Genomic DNA, 24,682 nt, shown 5'->3' with positions numbered 1-24,682 from the left:
CAGCTAAGGCCTACAGCACCCTGCAGAGTCCCTAAATCAGGCCAATACACAGAATTAAAGGGGGAAGACAGCAAACTTTCTGGAAACTGCCCTGTATATGTATTTTCTGACATTTTTATTTGGTTATAAAACAATAAAAGGGTTAACTTTAAATGTGTCATGATTTTTCCCCCCTCATGTCTTCACGGTCACCCATGTTTTAGAGGTAAATGTAAGGAGAAAGTGAGCCCAAAAGAGGCAGAGACAGAAACAATTACTGAGCAATATTATGTTCCTTATTATCTTGCAAAGAAATTGCAAGTAAGGAAACTCTTTAAGTGATTAAACATTAGGACTAGGAAGGCACTGATAAAACTTTTCATTCAGAGTAATTTGATAAAACTCTGGAAAGCATTTGAAATTAAGTTTTAATCTTCTGCTCTAGGTTATTATTAAATTCCCTCAAAACAATATAAAGATATTAATTGCAGTATTTTTTATAATAGTGACCATTTCAAACAATATTACCGCCTAACAATAGAGGAATGGTTAAGTAAATCAGCTCATTTACCTACCCCCACCCCCCCGCAAGTAGGACCCACTGCTTCTTCCTCCTCAGCCCACATCAGGAACCACCATTCCCTTCTCACTCAGAGAAGGCCCTGAGAGGACTGGGGAGGTTGGGAGAGGGGGTGCAAACCATTAATCCGAGCATCTTTAATGGTGGTCAGATGAAGGGTTCAGAGGAAATCACTGGGGGAGAGGGAGGCGAAGCTGTGGCTTCAGCTGCTCCTTAGCTTCACATGCAAGCACATAGTCCAGAACCCAAAATGGAATTCAGGAGGCCTAGGTCCCAGATCCATTTCCATTATTAGCCATGGGACAATACCGTCTGTAAAATGGGACGTGGATTCAAGCTCTAGAATCCCCTCTGATCTAATATTGATTTTAAAAATCCAAATCTGATCACATAAGTCTGGACTAAAACCTCCAAAGACTTCCCTCAGTTGCTCTTAGAATCAAAGCCAAACTCTCCACGGTGGCCCTCCACATTCTTCCCGGTCCAGGTCTACCTAATAGCTTCTCTAAGTGTTCAGATACAGGCCAAACTTCTTCCTGCCCAATGACCCTCACACATGTGCTTTCTAGCAAGTACCCCCTTCTCCGTACTTGGCTGTTATTCAACCTTCGGTTCTCTAATATCATTTCCTCAAAGACGACTTTCTTGACCCCCACCTCCCAAACAGGGTTCAGTTTGGGGTTCCTATGTACTCTCCTCATAGGACTTACCGTAACTTAAATATTTGTGAAATTAGGTTATGCAGTCTTCACCGTTAGACTATAAATTCCATGGCAACATATTCATAACTATAACTCTAATGCAATATTTATCCCTCAATTAAAATGTGCATTTTATTATAAGACAACCCTCCTGACAAGAAGGAATCGCAGATTAGCATATAGAAGGAGGCACTGACACTTTAGATAAGCTCAAAGTTTAGTATATAAATGTCCAATTTGTTTACTCTTCATGAGATGTATCTGAGAAAAGAGCTTGAGTTTCTTTTTTTAAATGGAAATGACAGCTAGCTGTAACTAGGTGAAAATGAACTGACAGGACACCACTCATACCTGATAGCAGAGGTTTGTGAAAGGGAAGGCTGGGCTCTGAAAAGGTACACTCAGCCAACACAGCAGGACTAATTAAGAGACCTACATTTGGCCCTGGCTGGGGTGGCTCAGTTGGTTTCCCGTTGGATTCCCAGTCAGGGCATTTCCCTGAGTTGGGGGATAGAACGAGTCAGCTGATTGATGTTTTGCTTTTCTTGCTCTCTCCCCCTCTCATTAACTCTCTAAAAATCAATATAAAGTCTTCAAACAAACAAACACCCCAAACAAGTGACCTACATTTGAATCCTGGCTCTGCCTTTTCTGAGCTGTGCCTCCTCTGGAGCCTTAGGTTCATCAATGGGGAACAATAACCACATCTGCTCCATAAGTATATTGCTAGAATTAGACGAGATAATGGGTGTAAACTGTACAATGCCACAATGCCTGGCATATAGGGCACACAATAAATATTAAACTACTATTAGTTTTTAGGATGTTAACAGTAAGTTCTCTCCATATATAGGCCCAAGTGTACATGCAAGGAAATTAGAGAAGGCTAAGCCTCAGTCCCAGGCCTCCAGGAATCAAACTTGGCGATTTTGCACCCAGGACATACGGGGGTATGCGTGAAGGCAGGAAAAAACTCCGTAAAGTGTCTCACGCTTCATTTAATCTGAAGAATATTACAGGCTCTTCGTCTTCTAATTTAAGTTATTCATAACGTTACAGAACAAGCAGCGAATTCAACAATTTAAAAACTGAGTCTATACGTTGTTAATTTCTGGCAACAGTCTTCCCAATCTGGTTTTTTAAAAAAGAGTCATCCCTGCCCCCACTTCAGTAGACGTGCACCATGCCATACAGGAATGTCCAGAACAGGACGTAGGTGAAGAGGCCTCCGATGAGACCACCTGTGAAGAGAGGTCTTCGTGACTTAAAATATTTGTTCCACCTCCTTCCCGCCTTGAGAATTAAGAGCAGGGAGAGCAGGATGGAGGCGAGCAGGTAGAAGATGAAGCCGTAGAGGCCGGTGAGGCCGAGGATGCCGGCCGTGGCCCCCGACAGCGCTGACACTGAGGTCCGGCAGTAATCCAGGACCGCGGCGTTGCCTCGCACGGCTGCCTCGCTGATGAACGGCGGCCCTTCCCGCTTGGCCACCACAGCGGCCATCGCACCCGCCGGGGCTCAGCTTCTGCCTTCCCGCAGAGCTGCGGGGAAAACCAAGTTACAAGTGGCGCCCCGGAGCTTGGCGAGTTGGGTTCACACCGCCCCTCCCCCCTGGGGCTTCCAAAACCTCGCACCACTCGTGGGTCTCGAACCTTCCAAAGACCTAAGGAGGCTGAGGGCTGCGGCCAGCCGGGGGTGGGGGGAGCGGCAGCGCGTCTGCATTCCCCGCCCAGGCTCGCCGGGTTACCTGGAACACGGCGGCAGTCACTTAGCGTTCCCTCAGAGAGTCTGGAGAACAGTTCCCACCGGCGCCATCTTGCTCTAGAGCCTGCTGGGAGGACCCAGGCTGCGCATGCGCCAAGTCGGCGCTCCCGCCCTCCAGCGCATGCGCCGCGGGTGCCCCAAGCACGCTCCGCCTCCACCCGGCTTTACTACGCACGGACTAGGACTTCCGAAAGCCGCTGAGCGACCCGGAGAGTGATTGGTTGGAGGTTTGTTAACTATTCATGAGGGGGCGGGCCGAGCCGGGCGGCCTTTGTTAACCAGAGGGCGCGGTCGCGGGGACTGTGGCTGCGGGCTTCGCTGAGCCGGACTTGGTCGCCAGATTGGGGTCGAGATGTCCTACATCCCGGGCCAGCCGGTCACGGCCGTGGTGGTGAGTGCGCCCGCGCGGGCTCTGCCTCTCTCGGCTTGCTCCCACTTTGCAGAGCGGTAAACTGACACCCCGTACAGGTTAGCAAAGCGGAGTACCCAGGGCTCCTGCAGACCCCGCGGCCAGAGCTTCGGCCCCCTTTCCCGCCGCCGTCTCCCCGGGCATGTCACAGCGAAGGCTGGGACCCAAGAGCCTCAGACCCTGGACCTGGCCAGACCCCGCGCGCTGTCGCCGCCGCGTTGGTCTCCTTTCAGTTGGCTGGGGCGGGGAGGACAGAGGAGAAAGGCCAGGCTGTGGTCCAGTAAAGCGCCCAGGGCCTTCCTGGGCCTGTGAGCTCAGCTGGGTAGCCGCGGGGGGTGCGCGCCGCCGGACGTCCGCGAGCCGCCGCCTCTGGAATGAGGAAGTGCTTCCTCCGCGCCCGCGGGCGCCGCCGCCCGGAGGGAGATTTGAGGGATGGAGGGGCCGGGGCCTGCCTAGCAGCCCTACCCCTCCGTCCGTCCGGCCTTGCTTCCTCGGACTCGACCACCGCCCAGTCCGGCGTGAAGGCTCATGCAACTGGCTTGGTCCTGCTCGGAGCTTTCCCTGGATCCCCAGCTCTTGGGGCCAGAGAGACCCTTTGGGGTCAGCTCAGGCCCCTGGTTCCCCCCTCTCCGCCCCCTGGCTTGTTTTGGGTGTCAGGTGCGATTAGAATACTCAGAGGGGGGAAGGGAGGCTGGGACATTAGACCTAGATGCCAGTGCTATAGCTGGATGGGACCTGGAGGCCAGGAGGTGGGAAGTGAGTCTCAGGGAGGTCTGGTCATGGCCAGCCATACAAAGAAGCCCTAAGGAAGGACCCAGATCTGAGAAGAAATGCCTGTTGGGCAGGCACTGGGTCAGGTGCAAGTCCCAGCCCTGGGGTCATGGCAGCATTATCTCAGGTTGTGTGTGCTGGGCGTCAGGTGGTGTGGTGTGAAGTCACTGATAAAGGTGAGCTTAGAGCAGCAGCTCAGGCCTGGGCTAGGAGAAACATTGCTGGACCTGCTAAGAGCTATCCTAACCTTCATTCATCCTGGCTGTACCAGCCTGACTTCCAGATCCCTAGCTGCCCCAGAGAGAAGGAAGGGGCTATTAGCTGGAAAAAAAGGGGTGCAGGTGAGGAGCCAGAGAGGGGGCGTAACCTGCTTGATTTCACCCAACAAGTCAGACAGCCTTGTTTCCCAGCCCAAGGGCCTGTACTCTTTTTGACCTTGAAGGTGGGTTAAAGGTATGTGCTGGAGGAGGTGGAGCAGGACCTGGAGGAGCTCACTTTCGGGCACGAGGATATAGGTCCAGTGGACCTCAGAGGTTATGCTTCCAGCCATGTTATGGCTGGCCCCTGGGCTTTCCTCAAAGCTGTAGGATCTTGGCCTTCCAATTCTTCTAACACAGGTCTGAACATGCTGGATGGGGTTTAGCCTCTTTTGTGTGTTGGACTGGGGATGGGGTGGGAGAGGCTTCCTCCCTGGCCCTTACCATTTCTCTTGAGAATGTTAAAACCATTTTGGCCTCTTGGAACTCTGTCTCCATAGGTCCGTCTACTTTTGGATACCTGCCTGAATGGCTCCCAACATGCTTCTCCTCCAGGTCTCCATCTAAGATAAGATGGTGGTGTTCAGCCAGGCCAGGTGGCCAGATGCTCCCCTTGACTCCTCTGTGCCATGAACAGACCCCAAGTCTGCTGATGTCACTTTCCAAGTAGTTCATGTCCCCCCTGGCCTTACATCCTTTCTCTCAGAGACATTCATTCCTCTACTACCTGAGTGGTCATTCTAGCATCAAACCTGATCACAACCAACCCTACTTCCCAACTCCTGAGAGCTCCAGTGGGCCCAGGATGAAGGTCAGGTGGCCAAACTCCTGGTCACTCTCTCAGGTCCAGATCAAGTCACCGTCTGGAGTGGGGTAATATGATCTGATTCTCAGCATCTGGTGACTGGAGCATGCCTGCTGAGGGCTTTGAAAAGAGCCTGGCACAGCTGGCGACCACACCCCCAGATATAGGAGGAGAACCTTAGGACTCTCTACCTCCTGCACTGCACAAGAGCAGGTCCTGGGGCTTAGGGAGAAGCCCCCTCCCTGGGGCCCAGTCTTCAGGGCCTACATTTCATGGCCTTCCTGTCTGGCCTCAGCCTCACCTTCAGCCTCATCTCACATCCCAGTTCCGGTCCTGCACTGTACACCCTGGTTTCATGGATCTTTATCTACAGTACCTTCAAGCCTCTGTTTCTATTTCCTTGGCCAGGACAGCCCCTCCTCTCCTTTCTGTGCTAGTTTGATTTCCACTTTTCCTGAGCATCTTCTGTCTTGCCTTGACTGGGCTGGCTCAGTAATCTGCCTGCATTTTTTTCAAGGCCTGACCCCCTCCTGCCCTGTGTGATTCCTCCTCCCGGGATACAGGCCCCCATCCATAGCAACCATAGCAACAGGGGCTCAGAGCATGTGTTGACTAAGGCTGATGCCTGAGACAGAGGACGGGGAGAGAGGCTGGAACAGGGTTATGTGGGTGGGTTGATATGGCTAAGTGGAGTCTCAACCCCCCAGTCTTCCAGGCTGGTGACCAGCTGGATTTCTGCAGAGGGCCTTGGTCCCCACCCTCTTGGTATGGCTGAGCTGTCCCAGCAGCCTGAGGCTGCTGCAGGAGACGCAGACCAGATTTGTTTTCTACACACCCACCCCCAACTCATTTTTTTCTTTACCAGCAAAGAGTTGAAATTCATAAGCTGCGTCAAGGTGAAAATTTAATCCTGGGCTTCAGCATTGGAGGTGGAATTGACCAGGATCCCTCCCAGAATCCTTTCTCAGAAGATAAGACAGATAAGGTGAGGAGGACCAGAGTCATGGGGCCTCTCTGTGCAGCAAAGAGGCCTGAGATGGTGGGTGTCTGCTTCCTGGGCCTTTGTAGAAGGAGCAGACCTAATCTCTCAAACAGTCCCCTCTGAGAAAGGTATAAGAAATGATCCAATGGGAATAAATAGGGGTGGGGGAGAGGCCCTAGGAAGGCTTGTTTAGATGGAGCCCAGAACAGCAGGGGCTGGAGCATCCCTGGAGCAGCTAGCTGTCCCCTTGGCTGTCTTGGCACAGCCTGTGCCTGGGGTGGGGGCTGGGAGGAGGCTTGGTGCAGGGATGGACAGATGGACAGCTGGGCTTATGCTGTGTGGGACTTTGCTCTGTGGATAAGGGGCCAGTCCAGTGAACCCAGGGCTTGACTTGGGCTGTCTGTTTCCAGGGCATTTACGTCACACGGGTGTCTGAAGGAGGCCCTGCTGAAATTGCTGGGCTACAGATTGGAGACAAGATCATGCAGGTAACAGAAGTCCCAAAGGAGGAAAACAAGGCTTGGGTTGGAGGGACTGAAGGATTTGGGAGTGGGGCTGGAGCTGCCCTGGCCTCCAGGCACACTTGGGAGACTCACCAAAGCCCTTTGGAGCCCATGCTAGCCTTGCCCCAGAGGAAGCTGGTTCTCTGTGTGTGTCACCTGTGGTGCTTGGCATTCTGGGGGCATCAGCTTGGGCCTGCCTGGGTAACCCAGGCTTCCCAAAGCCCAACCTATTGCCAGATCCTAGGGTGGGGAGCTGAGGTGGCTGTGTTCTCTCCCTGGGTCAGGTGAACGGCTGGGACATGACCATGGTCACACATGACCAGGCCCGGAAGCGGCTCACCAAGCGTTCAGAGGAGGTGGTGCGCCTGCTGGTGACGCGGCAGTCGCTGCAGAAGGCCGTGCAGCAGTCCATGCTGTCCTAGCAGCCCACCAAGATCCCGACTCGTGCCTGCAGCCTCTTTGTACAGTGACACTACTTCCACAGTCTGCCCCTTGTCTTGGCTTCTGAGTGCTGGGCCCCCGCTCAGAAGGGCAAGAGCTGGTCCCAGAGGCCTGACCTGGCCTGCCTTCCCCTCTCCCACCAGTGGCCTCAGGCTCTGGGACCAGCCCTCCCTCGGACACTGAGAACTGGAAACAATGGCCTGGAGCTGAGTCGTAGTCAGTCTAGTGACCACAGGCTTGGCCCGCAGACCCTGCTGCCTGGTCCCAGCAATGCCCAGGTGAGCAGGGGGCCCTATTCCTGAAAGCGGCCACAAAGAGGAACAATGCCAGGTGGGGCCAGCTTTCCCACTGCCCTGGCTGCAGGGCTCAGCCCTGCCCCACCTCAGCTCCAAAGTGCCTGTGCCCCACACTTTTCCCTGTTGCCCGGTGGGGATTCAACACTGCCAGAGGCACCATGAAGTTTGCCAGGATGGAAGCCAGGCAGGCTCACAGTTCACCCATTGCACCCCCACTCCTCGAGGGGTGCTGGGGTTCACCAGCTTATAAGATTTAGACGAGGTTCAAGGCTGACATTTTAGGCCAATTCTCAGAATTGCCATTTTCCTCTATGCCTGTGGGTTTAACTTTTGTACTTTTTAAATCACAACTTTGATACAAAGTTTTTATTTTACTATTTGGAGATGCCAATTCTACTTTTGAATTTAGCTAATTCAATCTGGGAACAATGACTCTTAGCTAGTCAGCAGGCCTTATTTTGGAAATGGGGCAGTATGAAGCCACCCCACACCCAACATGTTGTGCCCACTAAACAGTGCTGGAACCACAGGGGTCTTTGCTGAGGTGCAGGAATGGGGTCTTTAGGGGTGGATTATGGGGAGAGCTTTGGTTGTAAGGCTGGCCGACCTGGCCCCAGCTGCTCTTGGAGGAAGCCCTAGGCCCACCTGCCATGTGCTTGGCCTGGCCACATCTATAGGAATGTGTGGGAGCACCTCTACTGGAAGTGGGGCAGGGAGTGCCCAACTGTCCTTGTGAGCCTCATCTCAGTTCCCACCCAGGGAGAGCCTTATGGACACCAGGGGTTCATGGGAAAAACACCCTCCCTCTAAGACTCTTAAGAGCACTCAGTTGATCACAGCCAGGGATAAAACCCCAGATGTTTCCAGGGCCTGCCATATGACAAGATGGGGTGAGCTGGAGAGCTCTGGAGCCTCCGGCTGGCCCACCACCTCTGGGAATTGTTGCCACTCACGGACCCACTGCCAAATCAGATTTTTGAACTCACCCATTTTTAAGGTATGGCACCTGGTAACATACTGGGTAGCCCAAATAAAACAGGTGTGGTACACTTGGTCAGGCCGCAATCTCTGACTTGGGGAAACAAAATCCTAAATTCTTTGATATTTTTACATCTGGGTAGAGGAAGAATCTGGAAAGATCAGACATCCCTCCACGCCCAGTAGTGGTGTGCCCTTCAAGACCTCATCCAACCTCCTCACAGCCACAGCTTGAGCAGTGTGCCCTTGGTAATGCAGAGACATGGGACCTGGGGGACCTACCTGGCCCTGAACAGGCAGGCGGCTTGCACTACCCAAGAGGGTTCCCCTGATGAAGAGCCTGGTCGGCAGGCAGTCACCTTGGGACCGGCGAACTTCACAACCCCATGAGTTTCCTTACACAGAGTGAGGCTGTCTCTGTAAGCCCCAGGGACTTTGTTCTGAAGCCAACACACCTGCCTCCTACACCTGGCAAATGCTCAGGAAACAAAAGGAAATAGGTTTTAATTCAGGATGTAAGCCCCTCACATTGGTTTTGTAGTAAAAAGTTGGAGAGTGACTGATAAACTCAAGGCACGTACAAAGCATGTTCTGGGATCCTCCCCCTCCTGGCACAGGAAGGACAACTAGTTGGGTTGGGAGGGAAGGAGATTTGGGATCAGGGTTGGCCCATGAGGACTGTGTGGTCTCATGCCCTTATCTGAGGCTCCTGAATAGCTAAAAAATTGGCGAGTCCCAGAGGTCTGGGGGGAAGTGAGGGAAGGAAGGCCTGCCCTCCCTTTCAGGGGAAGATACTCTCACTATTTGGCAGGTCCAACTGGCCTCTAAGGCACAGACAGGTCTGTGTGCGTGTTGCACTCCAGACATGGTAAAGCGCAGCTGGAGAGGCTCGTGTGGGGCCCATGACTGGGAAAGGAGGTAGGTAGACAGTTACTTCCCAAACATCTCTCCAAAAAATTCAAAAGGAGTGTTAGTGTGATAAAAGATCCAGAGGGTGCTGGGTGTGAGCCCAGTTCAGAATCAATCTGCTGGGCACCTCAAGACCCAGAAATACTGTTTGTTTACTAGGCGCTGGCCTGGGCCACCTGTGACTGCAGTCGTGGAAGTTGGGTTATGTAGAATAAGTGTCAGGAAGGTGAGTGTTAAGACAATGTGGCCTTCAGAGAAGGGAACCCAAGGCCTAACTTCAAAGTCCTAGCCCCTCTGCCACCAGCACCTCTCAGTCCATTGGCCACAGCACCTGGCTGCTTGGTCCTTGGGAACACAGCAGTGGCACCAAAGTGCCCTTGGCTCTCCCAGCTGCAAGGTCAGTCCTTCAAGCTGCTCCCAGAAACACTGGCTGCTTAGGGCAAGGCCTGCTTCCTGCTCCATGTCCAGTCCTGCTTGGGATGGCTGTCAGGACCTGTGGGCGCTGCCTGAAGCCTTAAAGAAAATAGAGATGGCAGCATCAAGTTGCAGGGGGCAAGATGACTGGCCAATAAGACCCGAGAGGGGCCGCCAGCAGTTGGGCTTTTAATCTCAGAGCAGAGTCTGGTGTCTGTCCCAGAGGGAGGTCTTGCCCTGCCCTGGAAAGTCCTGGATGAAGGCAGGCTGGTGTGTGTTTAAGGCGTTTGGCCCTGAGGAAGAGAGTGCTTCTCCACTGTTGGCACATCAAGCCAGCCCTGCACTCCAGACTGCTTCTCCAGTCTTCCTGGTGGGCACAGGGCCTGGGCCATTTACACTGGGGCCCTGGGTGCTAGTTCACTTGCTCATACCCTGGTTTCTTCCTGTACAAGCAGAAGTGCTGGATGAAGAAGACAATGTCGAAGAAGATGGAGAAGATGCCAAGTCCAAACTTGGTTGGGTCTCCAAAGATCAGTGTCCACTGGTCTGTTAACAGAGGGGATAGAATCTGGTTTTAGGTTGGCAGCTCGTGGGGCTATAGAGGGTGGGGGTACTTACCTGTACAGGGAACCACAAACCCTCTAGCTGCAAATGCCCCAGGCGATCTGCTTGGATTCCCAAGCTGCTGGGGTGGGGGGTGGGGGCTAGCCTGGCCCCACCCACCTTTTGCCTCCAGCTCCCGGGTGATGGACTCACCATTGTTGTAGGACTGGAAGAACATCTGGAGGAGGCTGAAGCAGCCCCCAGTGAAGTCCAGAAGCACGTTGCCAATGCTCCAGCCCTCAGTGCTTTTGTAGACATAGTTCATGTAGGCCTGGGCAGACAGACAAAGAGACGGAGGGTGGTGAGGGGGTTGGGTGGCTGCCTCATGTGCCTCGTGACTGCCATTCCAAAGAGCGGCTCTAATTCCTCCCACTCCTGTACTCTGGCCTCTGCTCCAAGGAACACAGTGACCTTTGGCGCTGACGAGCCTTGGTAGAGAAGAGTTTGAGTAGTCCTAGGGTCTCATCTGCATGCACAGAGCCCTCCTCCTCCCATCCCTGCACCACACAACTCCAAAGCAGGGATGCTGCTTCTTCATCTTCCTCCCTCCCTGTTCTCGGACAAAGCCCTATTGTGGTTTTCCAGCCACTCGGATTTCTCTCATCTCCAATGAAGACTCTCTAGACAGCCTGGGCTTCGTGCTGCACTTGTGAACCTGGGCAGGGAGTCTGACTGCCTGGTTTGGAACGCCGGCTCCACCACTGGAGCTTCCTTACCTTGGGAGAATTACTTCAGTTCTCCTAGCCTTGGTTTCTCCATCTGTAGAATGGACTCACCTCCCACCTCAGCCTGGGGTCTCTGTCTCAGGCTTCCCAGGTCTACTGGGTGGATCCACTTGGACGCCCTCCCCCCCGCCCCTGGTGCCTCACATCTTCCCTCCAATGCCAGCATGGCCTCTGTAAGGGTCTTCTCCAGTCAGTCATCAGCGAAGCCCCCTTTTGACCACCTCCATACTTGCTGCCACCTCTCTAGTCTCTTGACAGTTTCAAATGTCTCCAACTGGGACTACTGCCTCCTGGGTTTCCCAGCCCCAAGCCTTCCCACATTCAGGGACTGAGGCCCCATGTCCCTCAAGACCTCCCCCCACCCCGAAGCCTTCTTCCCAAGCCCCTGGCCCCACCTTCCTTTAGCTCAGCACTGCTCAGCCAGCAAGGGCCCCTCGCTGCCTTTCTGCCAGAGCCTGTGTGTAGCCTGCCCCGAGCCTGGAACTCCCCCTTCCTCTTGTGTCTACAGAATTAGGTCCGTTTGTCCTTAAGGGTCTGGCTGTTTCCAGGCCCTCCAAGATACTGCCCCTGACTCTGGCCAAAACATCCTCTTTCCTGAGCCCGTGGGACACAAGGTCCCCTATGCCATGGAAGCTGAAGAGGTAGCTTCTCCATTGAGAACAGGGTGAGGGAGACGAGGCCTCCACTCCAAAGTGGAGTCTGCAGTGGCACTTATTTCATATCTGGCCCTGTCACTAGGCCATTCCAGCTGTGGGGAAGCCAGGTTTGACTTGAGTCCTTGGATCTGCATAGGCCTGAGCGCTTGAGGGAGGTGGCTAAGGGCCACAAGGAAGACCTGGATGGGAGGTGCAGGTCAGAATGGTGGGCTCTCCTCCCACCTGGTCTCTCCCTGCTGCTGCTCGTCAGGGATGTCAGCTGTGGTAACGAGAGCAGAGCTGAAGTCATTAGGAAAGCTGGGATGGAGACGGGAGTGACCTGTACCACCCAACTCTCAGCTGAGTATGAGCTCGGAGACGTCTTGGGGTGATTTCTGGCTCCAGGGAAGAGCAGCCAGCTGTTGCCCCAGCCCCCCCCTGCGGGGCTCATGGCTTCCCCTGCGGCTCTCCATTCCTGTCCCCTCCCTGACCAGTCAGGAGGACGCGGGTCTGTTTCTCATCACCTCACCCTAGCAGCCACGTGGAAAAGGAAGGCAGGCCCTGGAGGTACCTGTGGGAAGTACTTGACCAACGTCACTGCGAGCTTGATGTAGGAGAAGCAGAAGAGAAACTGCAGCCACGTGGTTACCCCAACTGCAGCCAAAATCATCATCACGACCGCGAAGAACCACGAGAGCACCAGGAAGCCAACGGTCGGCCAGGACACCTGCTGGTCGCCTCGCTGAGAATGAGAGGGGGTCGGAGGGGAGGTAAGTGGGGTTGGGTAAGTGCCACATCAGCAACCTGACACACAGCCTTACAACGCCCTTTCCAGCTGAAGCACCAAACGATCCTCCGATCCTCTGGCAACAGGGCTGAGTCCAGGCCCCTCAGGACCACCCCGGACCCTCATAAGCCTAGTCCCTCCACTGGCACCCTGACGCCAGCTACCCCTGTGGGCTCACGATTCCTCTCATTGCCCCTTGGTCTTCACAGTTCTGTCCCCGAGCTGGGGGAGCCCCACTCTGGCCCTCCTCCCATGGCCACAGGAACGTTACTCATCTCATGGACCACAATACACACCATTTCCTTGATGCCCCTCTCCCCTTCCTTGCCAGCTGGGCCAGGGCTCCAAGAGCTGCTGTGCTCTCCCCTCCCCCTTGCCTGGGTCATCATGCCTCTCTCTGTTCCCCTCACCCAAGACCTGGGGATGGGGGTGAGCGCTTGAGCTCAGAGGATGGTCCCTGTGCCCAGCACAGGGCCTAGCCTATTATCTTGGCCCCAATAATCCATCAGATGCTGAGTGAACAAACACGTGTCCTTTCTAAGGGTTTCCGTGTCTTCTACAATAAAACAGCAGGTGTGGATAGCAGGTGGTGGTGGGTGCTGGCCTGGCAGCCACAGGGGGCAGGTGCCATTTCACCTCTCACCTCATACAGGATGCACTGCAACAGGACAACCAGGGTGAGGACAATGGCGTGCAGGCTGAAGAAGACATCGTTGCTCTCCACAGGGTTCACTCCATTTGGGTATTTGAGGAAAAACTGCTCCTGTTGAGGGGGTGCAGAGAAGCCAAGGAGTGAAGAGCAGCCGGGCCACTGAACAGCTTGGGCTGGGCTGTGGTGGGCGGGCAGGGCCATACCTTGATGTATGGCACCCAGAAGAGGCCGACGTTGAACACGCTATAGGCCAAGAAGCCAGTCAGGTTCAGGGTAACGAAGTCCAAGCTCAGACCAACAACACTGTGGGGTGGGGAGGTGGAGAGACAGGGCAGGGAAGGAGGTGAGTCGACCAGTGAAGGCGTGGGAGGGGGCAGAGCTCCCAGTACACGGAAAGAAGGGGCTGGCCCCCCGAAGCACAGCGCTGTTCTCAGGTCCCCCTTCATACCACAATCGACAGCACTCAATCCCACCCTCTTGGGAACCAGTTTCCTCCTGCCTTAAGTCCTGGCCCCAGAGGGTTTGGAGCCTCCTGCAGAAAGGAGGCATCTCCCCCACTGGCCCCAGCTCAGCAACCCCCTAAGAGGCCCGTGTGGCTAGGGTGACTGCATGAAACTGTGCACCCTTGCTGCATGAGGATGCAACCCCAGGCCCACTGTCTGCCCTCCCTCCCTCCTACTGCAAGTGACACACAATATCCTACTCATTTCAGTACATCACAATGATTTGATATTTATATACATTGTGAAACGATCCCTACAATAAGTCTACTTACCATCTGTCATTACAGTTATTACAATATTATTGATTATATTCCCTGTGCTGTATATCACACTCTTAATCTTTTTCACCTATTTCACCCACTCCCCAACGCCCCCCTCCCTTTGGTAGCCACCAGTTTGTTTCCGATACCTACGATTCTGTTTCTATTTTGTCTTTAGACTCCACATAAGTAAAATCACCCAGTATTTCTTTTTACTGTCTTACTTACTTCACTTAGCATACCTTCTATGTCCATCTATGTTATCGAAAATGGCAAGATTTCATTCTTTACTCATTTGTCTATCGATGGACAGTTAGGTTGCTTCCATATCTTGGCTATTGTAAATAACACTGCAATGAACCTAGAGCTGCATATATCTTTTCAAATTGGTGTTTTCATCGTTTTTGGATATCCAGAAGTGGAATTGCTGGATCATACATTAGTTCTATTTTTAATTTTTTAATAACAGTATGGAACCTCCACACTGTTTTCCATAGTGGCTGCATCATTTTAAATTGCCACCAGTGTATGAGGGCTCCCTTTTCTCCACATCCTTGACAACACTTATTTTTTTGTCTTTTTGATGACAGTCCGACAGGTGTGAGGTGGTACCTTGTGGTTCTGATGTGCATTTCCCTGATCATTAATGACACTGAGCATCTTTTCACGTGTCTGTTGGCCATCTGTATCTTCTTTGGAAAAAAGGTCTGTTCAAGTTCTCTGCCCATTTTTTAATTGAGTAGTTTGATTTTTCGATATTTATATAAGTTCTTTGTACATTTTGGCTATTAACCTCTTATCAGATGTATGAATTACAAGTATCTTCTCCCATTCAGTAGGATGCCTCTTCATTTTGTTAGTTTCCTTCGCTGTGCAAAAAGCTTTTTAGTTTCTCAGCTGGCGTGGCTCAGTGGTTGAGCATCTACCTATGAATCAGGGCACGGTTCGATTCCCAGTCGGGGCACATGCCCGGATTGCGGGCTCGATCCCCAGTAGGGGGCGGGCAGGAGGCAGCCGATCAATGACTCTCTCATCATTGATGTTTCTCTCTCTCTCCCTCTCCCTCTCCCTTCCTCTCTCTGAAATCAATACAAAAAAACACACATTTAAAAAGCTTTTTAGATTGATGTAATTCTGTTTGTTTATTTGTGCTTTTGTTGTCCTTGTCTGAGAAGACATAACCAAAAAAATATTGCTAAGGCTGAAGTCAAAGAGCTTACTGCCTGTGTTTTCTTCTAGGAGTTTTATGGTTTCAAGTATTACATTCAAGTCTTTAATCAAAATGGTATAAGACAGTGGTCCAGTTTCATTCTTCTGCATGCAGCTGTCGTTTCCCCAGCACCATTTATTGAAGAGTTTGTCTTTACCCCATTGTATATTCTTGATTCCTTTGTCATATATTGACAGCATGTGTGAGTTTAGTTCTGGGCTCTCTTTGGACATTCCACTGATGTGTCTGTTTTCGTGCCGGCACCATGCTGTTTTGTTTACAACAGCCTTGTAGTATAGCTTGGTACCAGGAAATGTGATACCACTTCTTTTTCAAGATTACTTTGGCTATTCGGGGTCTCAGTGGTTCCATACCAATTTTAGGATTCTTTGTTCCAGTTCTGTGAAAAATAACATTGGTAATTTGATGGGGACTGCACTGAATATGCAGATTGCTTGGACATTTAAACAACATTAATTCTTCCACTCTGGAAGCATGGTATATCATTCCATTATTTGTATCTTCATTAATTTCTTTCATTGATGTCTTACAGTTTTCAGAATACAGGTTTTCACCTCCTTGGTTAAACTTATTTCTAGGCATTTTAACTTTTTAGATACAATTATAAATGGGATTGGTTTCTTAATTTCTCTTTCTGAAACACTGTTATTAGTGTATAGAAATGCAGATTTCCTTCACATATAGTTGAGGTGCCTTATAAACCACTGTTTTTTGTGCTATGCCCAGGGCTGGTGAGGCCTTACACAGGCCCCTCAGTAATATCCCTCCCTGCTGCAGGTCTCCGAGTCAGGGACAGGATTTCCTTCGTTATCATGTCTCATCCCTCCTACCCTCTCCATGCGGTCCCTCTATCCTTCGTTATCATGTCTCCATCCCTCCTACCCTCTCCATGCGGTCCCTCCATCCTTCCTTATCATGTCTCCATCCCTCCTACCCTCTCCATGCGGTCCCTCTATCCTTTGTTATCATGTCTCCTCCCTCCTACCCTCTCCATGCGGTCCCTCCATCCTTTGTTATCATGTCTCCTCCCTCCTACCCTCTCCATGCGTCCCTCCATCCTTTGTTATCATGTCTCCTCCCTCCTACCCTCTCCATGCGGTCCCTCCATCCTTTGTTATCATGTCTCCTCCCTCCTACCCTCTCCATGCGGTCCCTCTATCCTTCGTTATCATGTCTCCATCCCTCCTACCCTCTCCATGCGGTCCCTCTATCCTTTGTTGTGCAGAAGCAGTTTGATAGGCCCTCAGTTCTTTAGCAGGAACTGCTCTATATGCAGGCGTATATTCGGTATGTCTGTGGGAGGATGTGAGTTCAGGGTCTTCCTGCACCCATGTCTTGGCCTCACCTCCCACTTTGTTTTTAAAATCAAGGTGGGAAGGTGTAATCTCCAAGGCTGAGGGATCCACCTCCAGCACTGCAGCATGACACTAATTCCTCCACACTGGACAGACCGAGATGAGAGCATATATGGGTGGACTTCGTCCCCAGTCAGCCCATCCTCACTTCACTGAGAAGCCCCACTTTGCTGCTTCCACCGGAGTACCTGAATTGAGCAAGAGACCAACTGACCATCAGTACAAGTGCTACCACAGGCTTTTAGAGCTTTCACATCAACAACTTTCTAGAAAGGGCAGGAAGAGAGACAGCAGAGGGGGAAAGCGTGAACCCATGCTACCTGCAGCTCACTGGAATGCCCGTCATACCGACACCAAATGAACCTGCACAGAGAGCTCAGCAGATTACCTTTTCCGCCACCAGTTCGTGATCACCTGAGGGTAGAAGGAGATGGACCAGGCTGAGAAGTAGATCCAGCCAATCACCTGGTTTATGATGTTAATGGTGTTGCTGTGGATCACCAAGAAGTGTATCCTTGGGCTAGAAAGAATTTGGGGAGCAGGATGAGCTGAGGCTGGGCCCCTGAAGGAAACCCCCACCTGCCCAGCACTGCCTCCCTTCTCATCATTTAAGACCCAGCTTACCCGGCTTGGTTGGAATGATTTCCGTGCAGAAAAATAGTCATTTGTCCCACATTTCGAGCGGTCACTTGAAAAGAGGACTCTGTCACTCCGGGAGGCACCACAACCTATTAGGAAAACTGAATTTGATCCAGTGCCATGTATTTACTGGGACCTCACTGAGTGTCCATCTAGCTGTAGGCTATGCACTAGCAACCGTAGAGCACACAGGGTCCCTGCCTTCCAGGAGCTTACTAACAAAAGGGAGAAATGTTGGACCAACCAGCCAACTGGGATCCCCCCATACACCTGTGTGTTAAGACTTTCTGAGTGGAACACGGTTCTGCCCTCAGGCCCACCCCGGCTTATCTCTAAGGGAAGGTAGATGGCTCTCTTCCTTTCACTAGCCATGCGATCTGTGGATCAGCCAAACCTCAGAGAGCTGAGTGCCAGACCTGCTTTTAGAACCACTGCCTTTTCTTAGCCTGTAGGAGGCCTGATACCCGGGGGCAGGAGAAGCTGTGTCTAATGTGTGATGTTCGCCACAGGATGAGACAAGGCTCCCTTCACATAAAGGTAAACACTTCTAGGTAAACACTCTTCATTTGACCATGCTTCCACACTTGCTTGCTGGGGGGCTCAGAGCCCATTTGCAGCCCATTGCTACAACCACGCAGGGCCTTGTGATGTGCCTTATGGTCGTCAATTTCATCCCTGTGTTCATCCTGCCTGGTTTTTATAAAACCCTCGTTTACTCTACACTGCCTCCCCTACTGATGTTTTTTATCCAATTTATCAGTAATTGGCTCACATCCTTGGAAAGGCAGCAGCAGGGAGATATATTAACAGGCAAATGCATAAGGGCTATGAATAGTTATCGCTGTGATACCAGACAGACGCTGGCCCTGGTTTCTGGAAATTACACTCAACCAATGGAATCTCAGAACAGTGCTTTGCAAACATGAATGTGAACCCAAATCATCCAGGGATGGTGCTCATGTGCAGATTTTGAGTAAGCAGATCTGGAATGGGGCCTGGGATTCTGAATTTCTAGAAGGTTTTCCAGCAGGGACAATGCTGCTGGGCCATGAATACCCTGAGTAGCAAGGTCTTAGAAAACCACCTTAAGAATTTCTTCTATATTCTCAGAACCATGGTGTAAAAACAAGGTGGCCTATTTCCGGAAGCACTTCATTAAAATGTGCTTTGTTACCCAGCAGTTTTCTACCTACCAGTTAAGGTTCATTACTTACTTCATCAGGGAGCTCAATGATAGTAGCATTTTTTGAACGAAATGTGATTTCAAAAGTGATCACCAAGGATGCATTTAGTGGATACCTGTGGAGGACAAGAGTCTGATTACTACTGAGAAGTTGGACACTTTGAGATCTCAACCCACCTTCCGGATTTCACACAGGGCCTGTCATTTCTCAAGCAGTTAGGGTGAGGAAGTGCTGTGTGCTCAACCTGCAGGGTAGACAGATGGGCCCCCTGCTCCTTAGGAATTTTCTATCTTTATCAGGAAAGGACGTCCCACTGGGGCTGGGTGAGAACACGAGAAGGTGTGAAATTGGCTATGAATGCCAAAGGAGGTGTCCGGAGACCGACAGGACCGTGACATCAGCGCTGGTGGGAAAGGCTTCCTTTTGAGAGGACTCAGGTCTGAGCAGGAAGCAGCGTGTCCCCAGAAAGCTGTGAGATATGTCTGACTGGGAGCAGCCCGTAGGGGCCTCGAGTCTGGACTTAGAGGCCTGGCATTGATTTGGAAGGCAGTGGAAAGCTACTCCAGGATTGTGGAGAGGGCAAAGCTGTGGCGAGGGGGTGACATATCAGATTCATAAGGTGTCCATGAGCAGAGAGAGGTGGCAGGGGAATGCAGTCTCTTGGGGAGCCTTGGTACCAAAGCCTTGGCTTGAGAACAGATTTCCCAGGAGAGGTGAGGAAAGGGAGAAGGGGAGAGAGGAAAGGACAAGGCTACAGACCTACATCTACAGCAGGCGTGGGGAACATCTGGCCTGAGGGCCATATACGGACTGAGAAATCATTTGATCTGGCCTTGCCAAGGCAACCAAAGGCAGGACTTGAAATTCAATAAATCTAGGAGCTTTTTTCATAGCTGATTTTTAAGTTGATAGTTTTGTATGGCCCACGAATGATGTTATAAATACAGAAATGGCCCTTGGCAGGAAAAAGGTTCCCCAATCCTGGTCTACAGGAATCTGTGTGACTAGGAGGCAGTGAAGGATACGGAAGAGGGAGGTTCTTTGGCAGAGTCTGAACTAGGTCAGCACCCTCATGCCTGAACCAGTAGAGGTCAGCAAGAAAGACTCTCAGACAAGGCTAAGTGAGTCGCACACATGGGATCCACCAGATGAAGTCACTTCTGCTTCTGGAAGTGATCTAAGTAGTCCTTAGCCCCTGACCTTCAGGGCTCTCCTCAAATATTTAGAGCCTTGGAAGGGACCACTGTGAAGTCTGGCATCAGCTGCTGGTCACTCAAGGACTCCTCTTAGCTGGGAAAAAGGCTCATGACTCTGAGGAGAAGCCCCTTTCCTAATCCTCCCACCAGAAACAATGGTTCAGCGGATGAGGGAAGAGACTCTGGGACCTCGGTCTGCAACCCAGGGTTAGTGCCTCTCTTTCTCTGGCTTCTTTTACAGCAAAGAGGCAAGAACGTAACCCTTGAAATATGAATGAAATATGAGCCAGCCATGAGGTGGAGGAGCTGGGCTGAGGACAGCACCGGGCCTGGGAACTTACTGAAGGGTGATGTTGACATTGGTTGAGCTTCCGTTCATCATCTTCACAGTGGGAGGAACAGCAAGGTCGACTGTTGACTCTGGAAGGACCCAAATCAGTGGCATCAGTCATTAGGTCAGAGAACTCAGGCCCACAAGGAGAGACTGGGACAAGGGCCCTTGACATCTGAGCTCACGAACTATGACTCATGATAACCCCTGTCTTCTACGTGAAGTCAGGAGGTTCTGAGAGGCTAAATGATGGGACTGGGAACTGAACCCCTCACTATGCTCTTTCACCTCCTGCTGCCATTGAACAGGGAGACACGGGCCTGAGCAGGAGACGCTGCAGCTCCCTCCTCCCCAACATGACAGGCTCTGAGTGTATGCGGCTGAGTTGTCCAGAAATAGTTTTAGAACCAGAGCCCCAAAACTGTCACAAAGGAATTTAAGCCACGATCCAGGAATGGAAGATGTGGACTTCAACCACCCCTTCAGATGGAAATCATGGGAGTCTCCTCTGTCTGTGGATCTTAAATGGCCCTGTAGAACTGGTCCACCCCTTCTTGTACTCAGACATGTGGGGCCCAGCCAACCTGTTTCTCAGGAAACCCTTTTGGGCTCCCATCTGAACCTGAACCCAGCTCAACCCATTCACTGATCCCAGGAGCCGAGGCTGACTGCTGGGGACAGGGAAGACTGAGGAAAAAGACACACTTTCACTCTCAGAGATTTCTTCTTGGCACTGAGGTGTTTGCTCAGGATAAGGCAGACAAACAGGCCTCCAGGGTGAAGGAAGCAGGTCTGGGAGGCCAAGTACCCCGGGGCAACTTGGCCACAGCACGTGAGTATTCGGGCCTCTCTCTGACCTCTTCTCAGTGTTCTTAGGGCAGCCCCACTCCTGTCTCCGCCCCTACTCCCAGGTATGCTGGAAGCTACAGGCACCTGTCCACTTTGCTGCCCTCACCGATCAGGAATCCAGCCTGGGAGCGGAAGGGGGCCCACAAGGGGGAAGCAAATGCTCGACTTGATGAAGACAGTCCTTGTTGGGGAAGGGGCTGCAGGCAGGGCCCAGGTCTCCCTCTGCCCAGACCCATGAAAGGCAGATGAAGAGCTGAAATTTTAGGTGCTCAGGTTGGAAGGGCACTTAGAAGTTCTCCATGGTCTGATTCCCCTTCTCAATACTCCTACCTGGCAGTTTCTCTTCCTCTTCCTGGACACCCTGAGGGAGAGTAACCCCACCTCCTCCAAGACAATGGGCCACTCTGGAACTTGCACTCCTGGGCCTGGCTCTGCCACCTGGGACCTCTCAGACCCTATCTGAGCCACCTTCCCCATGCTAACCCACATGTGAATGCAGATGTGCTCTGTCCCATGTCTGCAAGTCTCCAAGCTGACTCCCACCAGGGTCCTTCTGAGTGGCATGTCCCCACCCTGGGCCTTGCAGAGGCCAAGCTGTTCACAGCAGAGTAGGAAAGTCCCTCGCTTATGCGGAGCCTCAGGGCTTGGAGGCAGTTTTGACAACTTCCCCTCTCCTTTTTCACTCACTGCTCTCACAACCAACCTGTGGCATTGTTCTGAGCTTGCGCAGCTGGGATAGGTCCTTGCTGTTACTACCTAAAGTTGAGGACCACACCAGATAAGTAATACTGTGACAAAACGGTACCTAGGACAGGGATGCTGAAAGTGATGCCAAGCAGCCACCAACGCCTCTGGGTGCCCAGGGCTCTGCCAGGACTGAGGTCAAGTGAGTGGGAGATCTCCATGGCCTCTGCTCTTCCTCCATCTTTCCATTTTAAAAGAGGAGGCTGTGAATTCTCAAAGAACCAGACCAAGGAATGTTTACTTCCCTCTCACTTAGTGCTACTGAAGACAGCAGTGCTCAGCAGCTGAGAGACTGGGCTCTGAAGTCAAACAGAGCCATCCTGACTCTTCACTTCCTAGCTGTGTGACCATGGGTAAGGTACTTAACCTCTCTAAGCCTCTGTTTCCTCACCTGTAAAATGGGGAGAACAGTGCTACCTATCTCAGAGGGCATCATAAAGATTAAGTGGTGATGTTTGTGACTTTCCACAGTTTGATCAGAAAGAAAGAGGAAGGAGAGGGAGAGAAACATTAATGTGAGAGTGAAACATCAATCAGTTGCTTCCCAGAAGTATTCCAACTGTGGATCAAACCCACAACCTGGGTATGTGCTCTGACTGGGAAATGAATCAGTGACCTTTTGGTGTATGGGATGACACTCCAACCAACTGAGCCACACTGCCTAGGGCTAATGGAGCTTTACTTAAAGCCTGCCAATGCACATATCATATGCATACCGGGGCCTTAGTCCTAGAGAATATGACGCTGGAGTGGGGCTCTGGCATCTGTACCAAGAAACACCAGGCTTCATGTGGAAATTGCTTATCCACAGGTGTGACTATAAAGTAACATGACTGATTTTCCACCAAACCTGGAAGAACTTGTTAGATGCTTGTATTCTCAGAGATTTAAGAGGCCAGATAACTATAATGGCGCAGCCACTGTGCCTGGCTCTTGGGAAGCTTCCATAGGATGTGTATTGTTTGTGCAATGTTCTTTTGGAATCTTTAATGTCAGGGGTTTTAAGGTCTACCTGATTTTTGACAATGGTCAAAATGGTGGGCCTGGGGTCCTAGAAGTGCTCAACACAAATTCCTTTTGTGGAAGGAATTTCAGCAATGTTTTGGGCAGTGGGAGAATTAATAGAATGATGCAGGCCTCTAAGAGCACTGTTCTAAAAGTCAAATTTGACAAGGATGTACAAACCCTGACGTGTTTCTTTTGACAACCCGCCAGTGTTCTGTGAGGCCCCTGTCCCTGTCCCTCTTTAAGTAAACAGTTTTCTCATCTTACAAGGGGATGCTGGGCAGACTCTTTAGGTTTTCGTGGCCTGGCAGAACCAGGTGCAACAAGGTGGCCACATCACCTGCTTCTGCAGCATCTCCCGGAACCCATAACTCCCTCTGCGAGGTCCATAGGACAGGAACACAAGCCCTTCTTTACGGATATTATTCCGGATTGTTGGAGCTCCACAGTCTGAATGTAGTGATACAGACAAAATAATAGGGACCCTGGGGGGCAAAAGGCCAATTATTTATGGAATCATTTGACTCTTTGTAAAACTCCTGGAACCCAGACCTGGGTCTGCTCCACCACCCAGTGGCTGCTTGACCGAAGGCCAGGTAAGCACACACAGACTGGACAGCCCTAAATCCTTGGCTACACACAAGTCAAGCTACTTACTCCACAGCACTATTTCCCTCTTTACAAAGTTGATAACCCATTTCTAAACTTACCACACTCCTCTATGAGCTTCAGAGGAAAAATGACAAAAATAATCAGCCAACGCCTTATCATGTTCCTCAATTTCAAAGAACTACGAAGAAAGACAGGTAGCAAGAGAAGTTCAGGTTAGAGTTGGATGAGCTCAGCAGCAAGTGGACAATACGCCCCGGGAACCATGGCACGAACAGTTCATAAAGGACTTTCACTTCACACCTGTGACCTCATGGGCTTTGCATCACCAGCTTGGAGAACAGGACTCCAGGGAGGGCTTATCTTTCTTTGATATGTGGGGAAATGGGCTCAGAGAGACTAAGTGGGTTATGTAAGGTACCACTCTGAGGAAGTGGGCAAATACTGAATTTTTTCCTCTTCGACTGCTTCTTGAAACCTAGTTAACAGAAGGAAACAATGCAGTTTTACTGGTTGAGGTTCTTTTTTCTCCAAAGTTATTAAAACTGTGGTCAGATATCTGACTTAGTGAATCTATAAACTTAAAGGAAATTAATTTCATTCCTTGTCTTGGGTTGTTATTTTCCTCAACACTGCTGAAAAAGGCAAAGCCCAGCTGTCGTTCCTTTCTTCAGCCTGAAAGCCCCAGAGGGCGCGGCGGGGTCTCGTCCAGCCCACTCCCCGGAGTCCAGCCCAGAGCTCAACACGCCCACAGGGATTTCCGCGCGATCCTTCCAGGCTCCCCTCTCCAACGCTGCCGGCGAACTCCCGAGACTCAGATTCAGGCGGCAACTAAGCAGAACGCGGGGAAGGGGCTCGGACCTGCACGGGGGTAGTCACCCACACCACCTCGGCAGCCCGGTGAAGCCCACCTCCGTTCGCCACCGCCCGGGCCTTCGAACCTGGGGGGTGTCCGGTGTCGCCAGGCCGGGGCTGGTGGCAGGGCATGGAACCCTGGAGCGGCTGAGGCTGGCGTTGCGGAGGCTACCCGGCGGGCTTGCCGCGTCAGTCTGTGGGCCTCAAGGCGGGGGGGGTCCACCTGGGGAACTGGGAGGAGGCTGTCGGGGCCGCACTGGCTCTCACCTGGGATGCTCAGAGGCTCTGGGGGACCGACCACACGCGGCGTAGGAGAGGCTGCGGGTTGTGTCCGTTTCAGCCGGTCGACTGGACTCGGCGTGAGGGCCGGGCCTGAAGTCATCTGACCCGAGTCACCTGATTCGCGGAGTAACTATCTCCTCGCGATGCACTCTGGGAGCTGTAGTTTTTAGCAGGGGCGGGGCGGAAGGGCGCAGGCACCTAGGCGAGGATGGAGGCGTGCTGTGAGGGAGTATTAGCCGCTTTTAGGGGCACAGAGGCTCTGTCAGCGAACCCTGCACTACTTCTGAAAGCCAGGCAGGGGCTGTCCTGGTGAGGCACTGGCCGCCGCTATCCTAAAACCCCAGCCCGACGGGGCGGTGCCCTCTAGGTCCCGCCTTCCACCACCTCTCCGCCTATAGCCGGGCTCGCTGGGAGGGGTGCGCGGAGCTCCGCCTTCCTCGACCAATGGGAA

General features: G+C 52.0%; 3 protein-coding genes across 4 annotated transcripts; 1 reads left to right on the top strand and 2 right to left on the bottom strand.

Moving 5' to 3' along the window:
- Positions 1–2,240: 2,240 nt before the first annotated feature.
- EMC6 (ER membrane protein complex subunit 6) lies at positions 2,241–3,206 on the bottom strand. Its single transcript, XM_081115659.1, has 2 exons — positions 3,005–3,206; positions 2,241–2,798 (listed from the first exon to the last, which is right to left on the bottom strand). The coding sequence occupies exon 2, from the start codon at positions 2,758–2,760 to the stop codon at positions 2,428–2,430; it is 333 nt and encodes a 110-aa protein (XP_080971785.1). The 5' UTR covers positions 2,761–2,798; positions 3,005–3,206; the 3' UTR covers positions 2,241–2,427.
- Positions 3,207–3,321: 115 nt separating this feature from the next.
- On the top strand, positions 3,322–8,537 carry TAX1BP3 (Tax1 binding protein 3). The gene is made up of 4 exons (XM_081115658.1): positions 3,322–3,412; positions 6,129–6,248; positions 6,656–6,733; positions 7,033–8,537. Exons 1-4 carry the CDS (start codon positions 3,374–3,376, stop codon positions 7,168–7,170), a joined length of 375 nt encoding a protein of 124 aa, XP_080971784.1. The 5' UTR covers positions 3,322–3,373; the 3' UTR covers positions 7,171–8,537.
- Positions 8,452–24,311, bottom strand: CTNS (cystinosin, lysosomal cystine transporter). Of its 2 annotated transcripts, none has more exons than XM_081115656.1 (12): positions 24,217–24,311; positions 23,196–23,275; positions 19,898–19,976; positions 18,391–18,475; positions 17,162–17,265; positions 16,926–17,057; positions 13,392–13,491; positions 13,180–13,299; positions 12,321–12,491; positions 10,543–10,660; positions 10,218–10,332; positions 8,452–9,885 (listed from the first exon to the last, which is right to left on the bottom strand). In XM_081115656.1, exons 2-12 carry the CDS (start codon positions 23,254–23,256, stop codon positions 9,807–9,809), a joined length of 1,164 nt encoding a protein of 387 aa, XP_080971782.1. In that variant the 5' UTR covers positions 23,257–23,275; positions 24,217–24,311; the 3' UTR covers positions 8,452–9,806. The 2 variants fall into 2 exon arrangements, with proteins under 2 accessions (XP_080971782.1, XP_080971783.1); XM_081115657.1 differs by lacking the exon at positions 24,217–24,311 and adding an exon at positions 23,398–23,463 and having other exon boundaries at positions 8,943–9,885.
- Positions 24,312–24,682: the final 371 nt, after the last annotated feature.

The sequence above is a fragment of the Miniopterus schreibersii genome, assembly GCF_964146895.1.
Source record: "Miniopterus schreibersii genome assembly, chromosome: 16".
Taxonomy (NCBI): Eukaryota; Metazoa; Chordata; class Mammalia; order Chiroptera; family Miniopteridae; genus Miniopterus; species Miniopterus schreibersii.
This window is presented reverse-complemented; position numbering and strand designations above follow the sequence as displayed.

Coding starts and splice junctions, on each gene's coding strand:
- EMC6 (XM_081115659.1), bottom strand. CDS start 2,760: ATGGCCGCTGTGGTGGCCAAGCGGGAAGGGCCGCCGTTCATCAGCGAG.
- TAX1BP3 (XM_081115658.1), top strand. CDS start 3,374: ATGTCCTACATCCCGGGCCAGCCGGTCACGGCCGTGGTG. Junction 6,249..6,655: donor CAGAAGATAAGACAGATAAG/GTGAGGAGGACC, acceptor GTCTGTTTCCAG/GGCATTTACGTCACACGGGT. Junction 6,734..7,032: donor TTGGAGACAAGATCATGCAG/GTAACAGAAGTC, acceptor TCCCTGGGTCAG/GTGAACGGCTGGGACATGAC.
- CTNS (XM_081115656.1), bottom strand. CDS start 23,256: ATGATAAGGCGTTGGCTGATTATTTTTGTCATTTTTCCTCTGAAGCTC. Junction 18,476..19,897: donor AATGTCAACATCACCCTTCA/GTAAGTTCCCAG, acceptor TGTCCTCCACAG/GTATCCACTAAATGCATCCT. Junction 17,058..17,161: donor AATCATTCCAACCAAGCCGG/GTAAGCTGGGTC, acceptor AATTCTTTCTAG/CCCAAGGATACACTTCTTGG.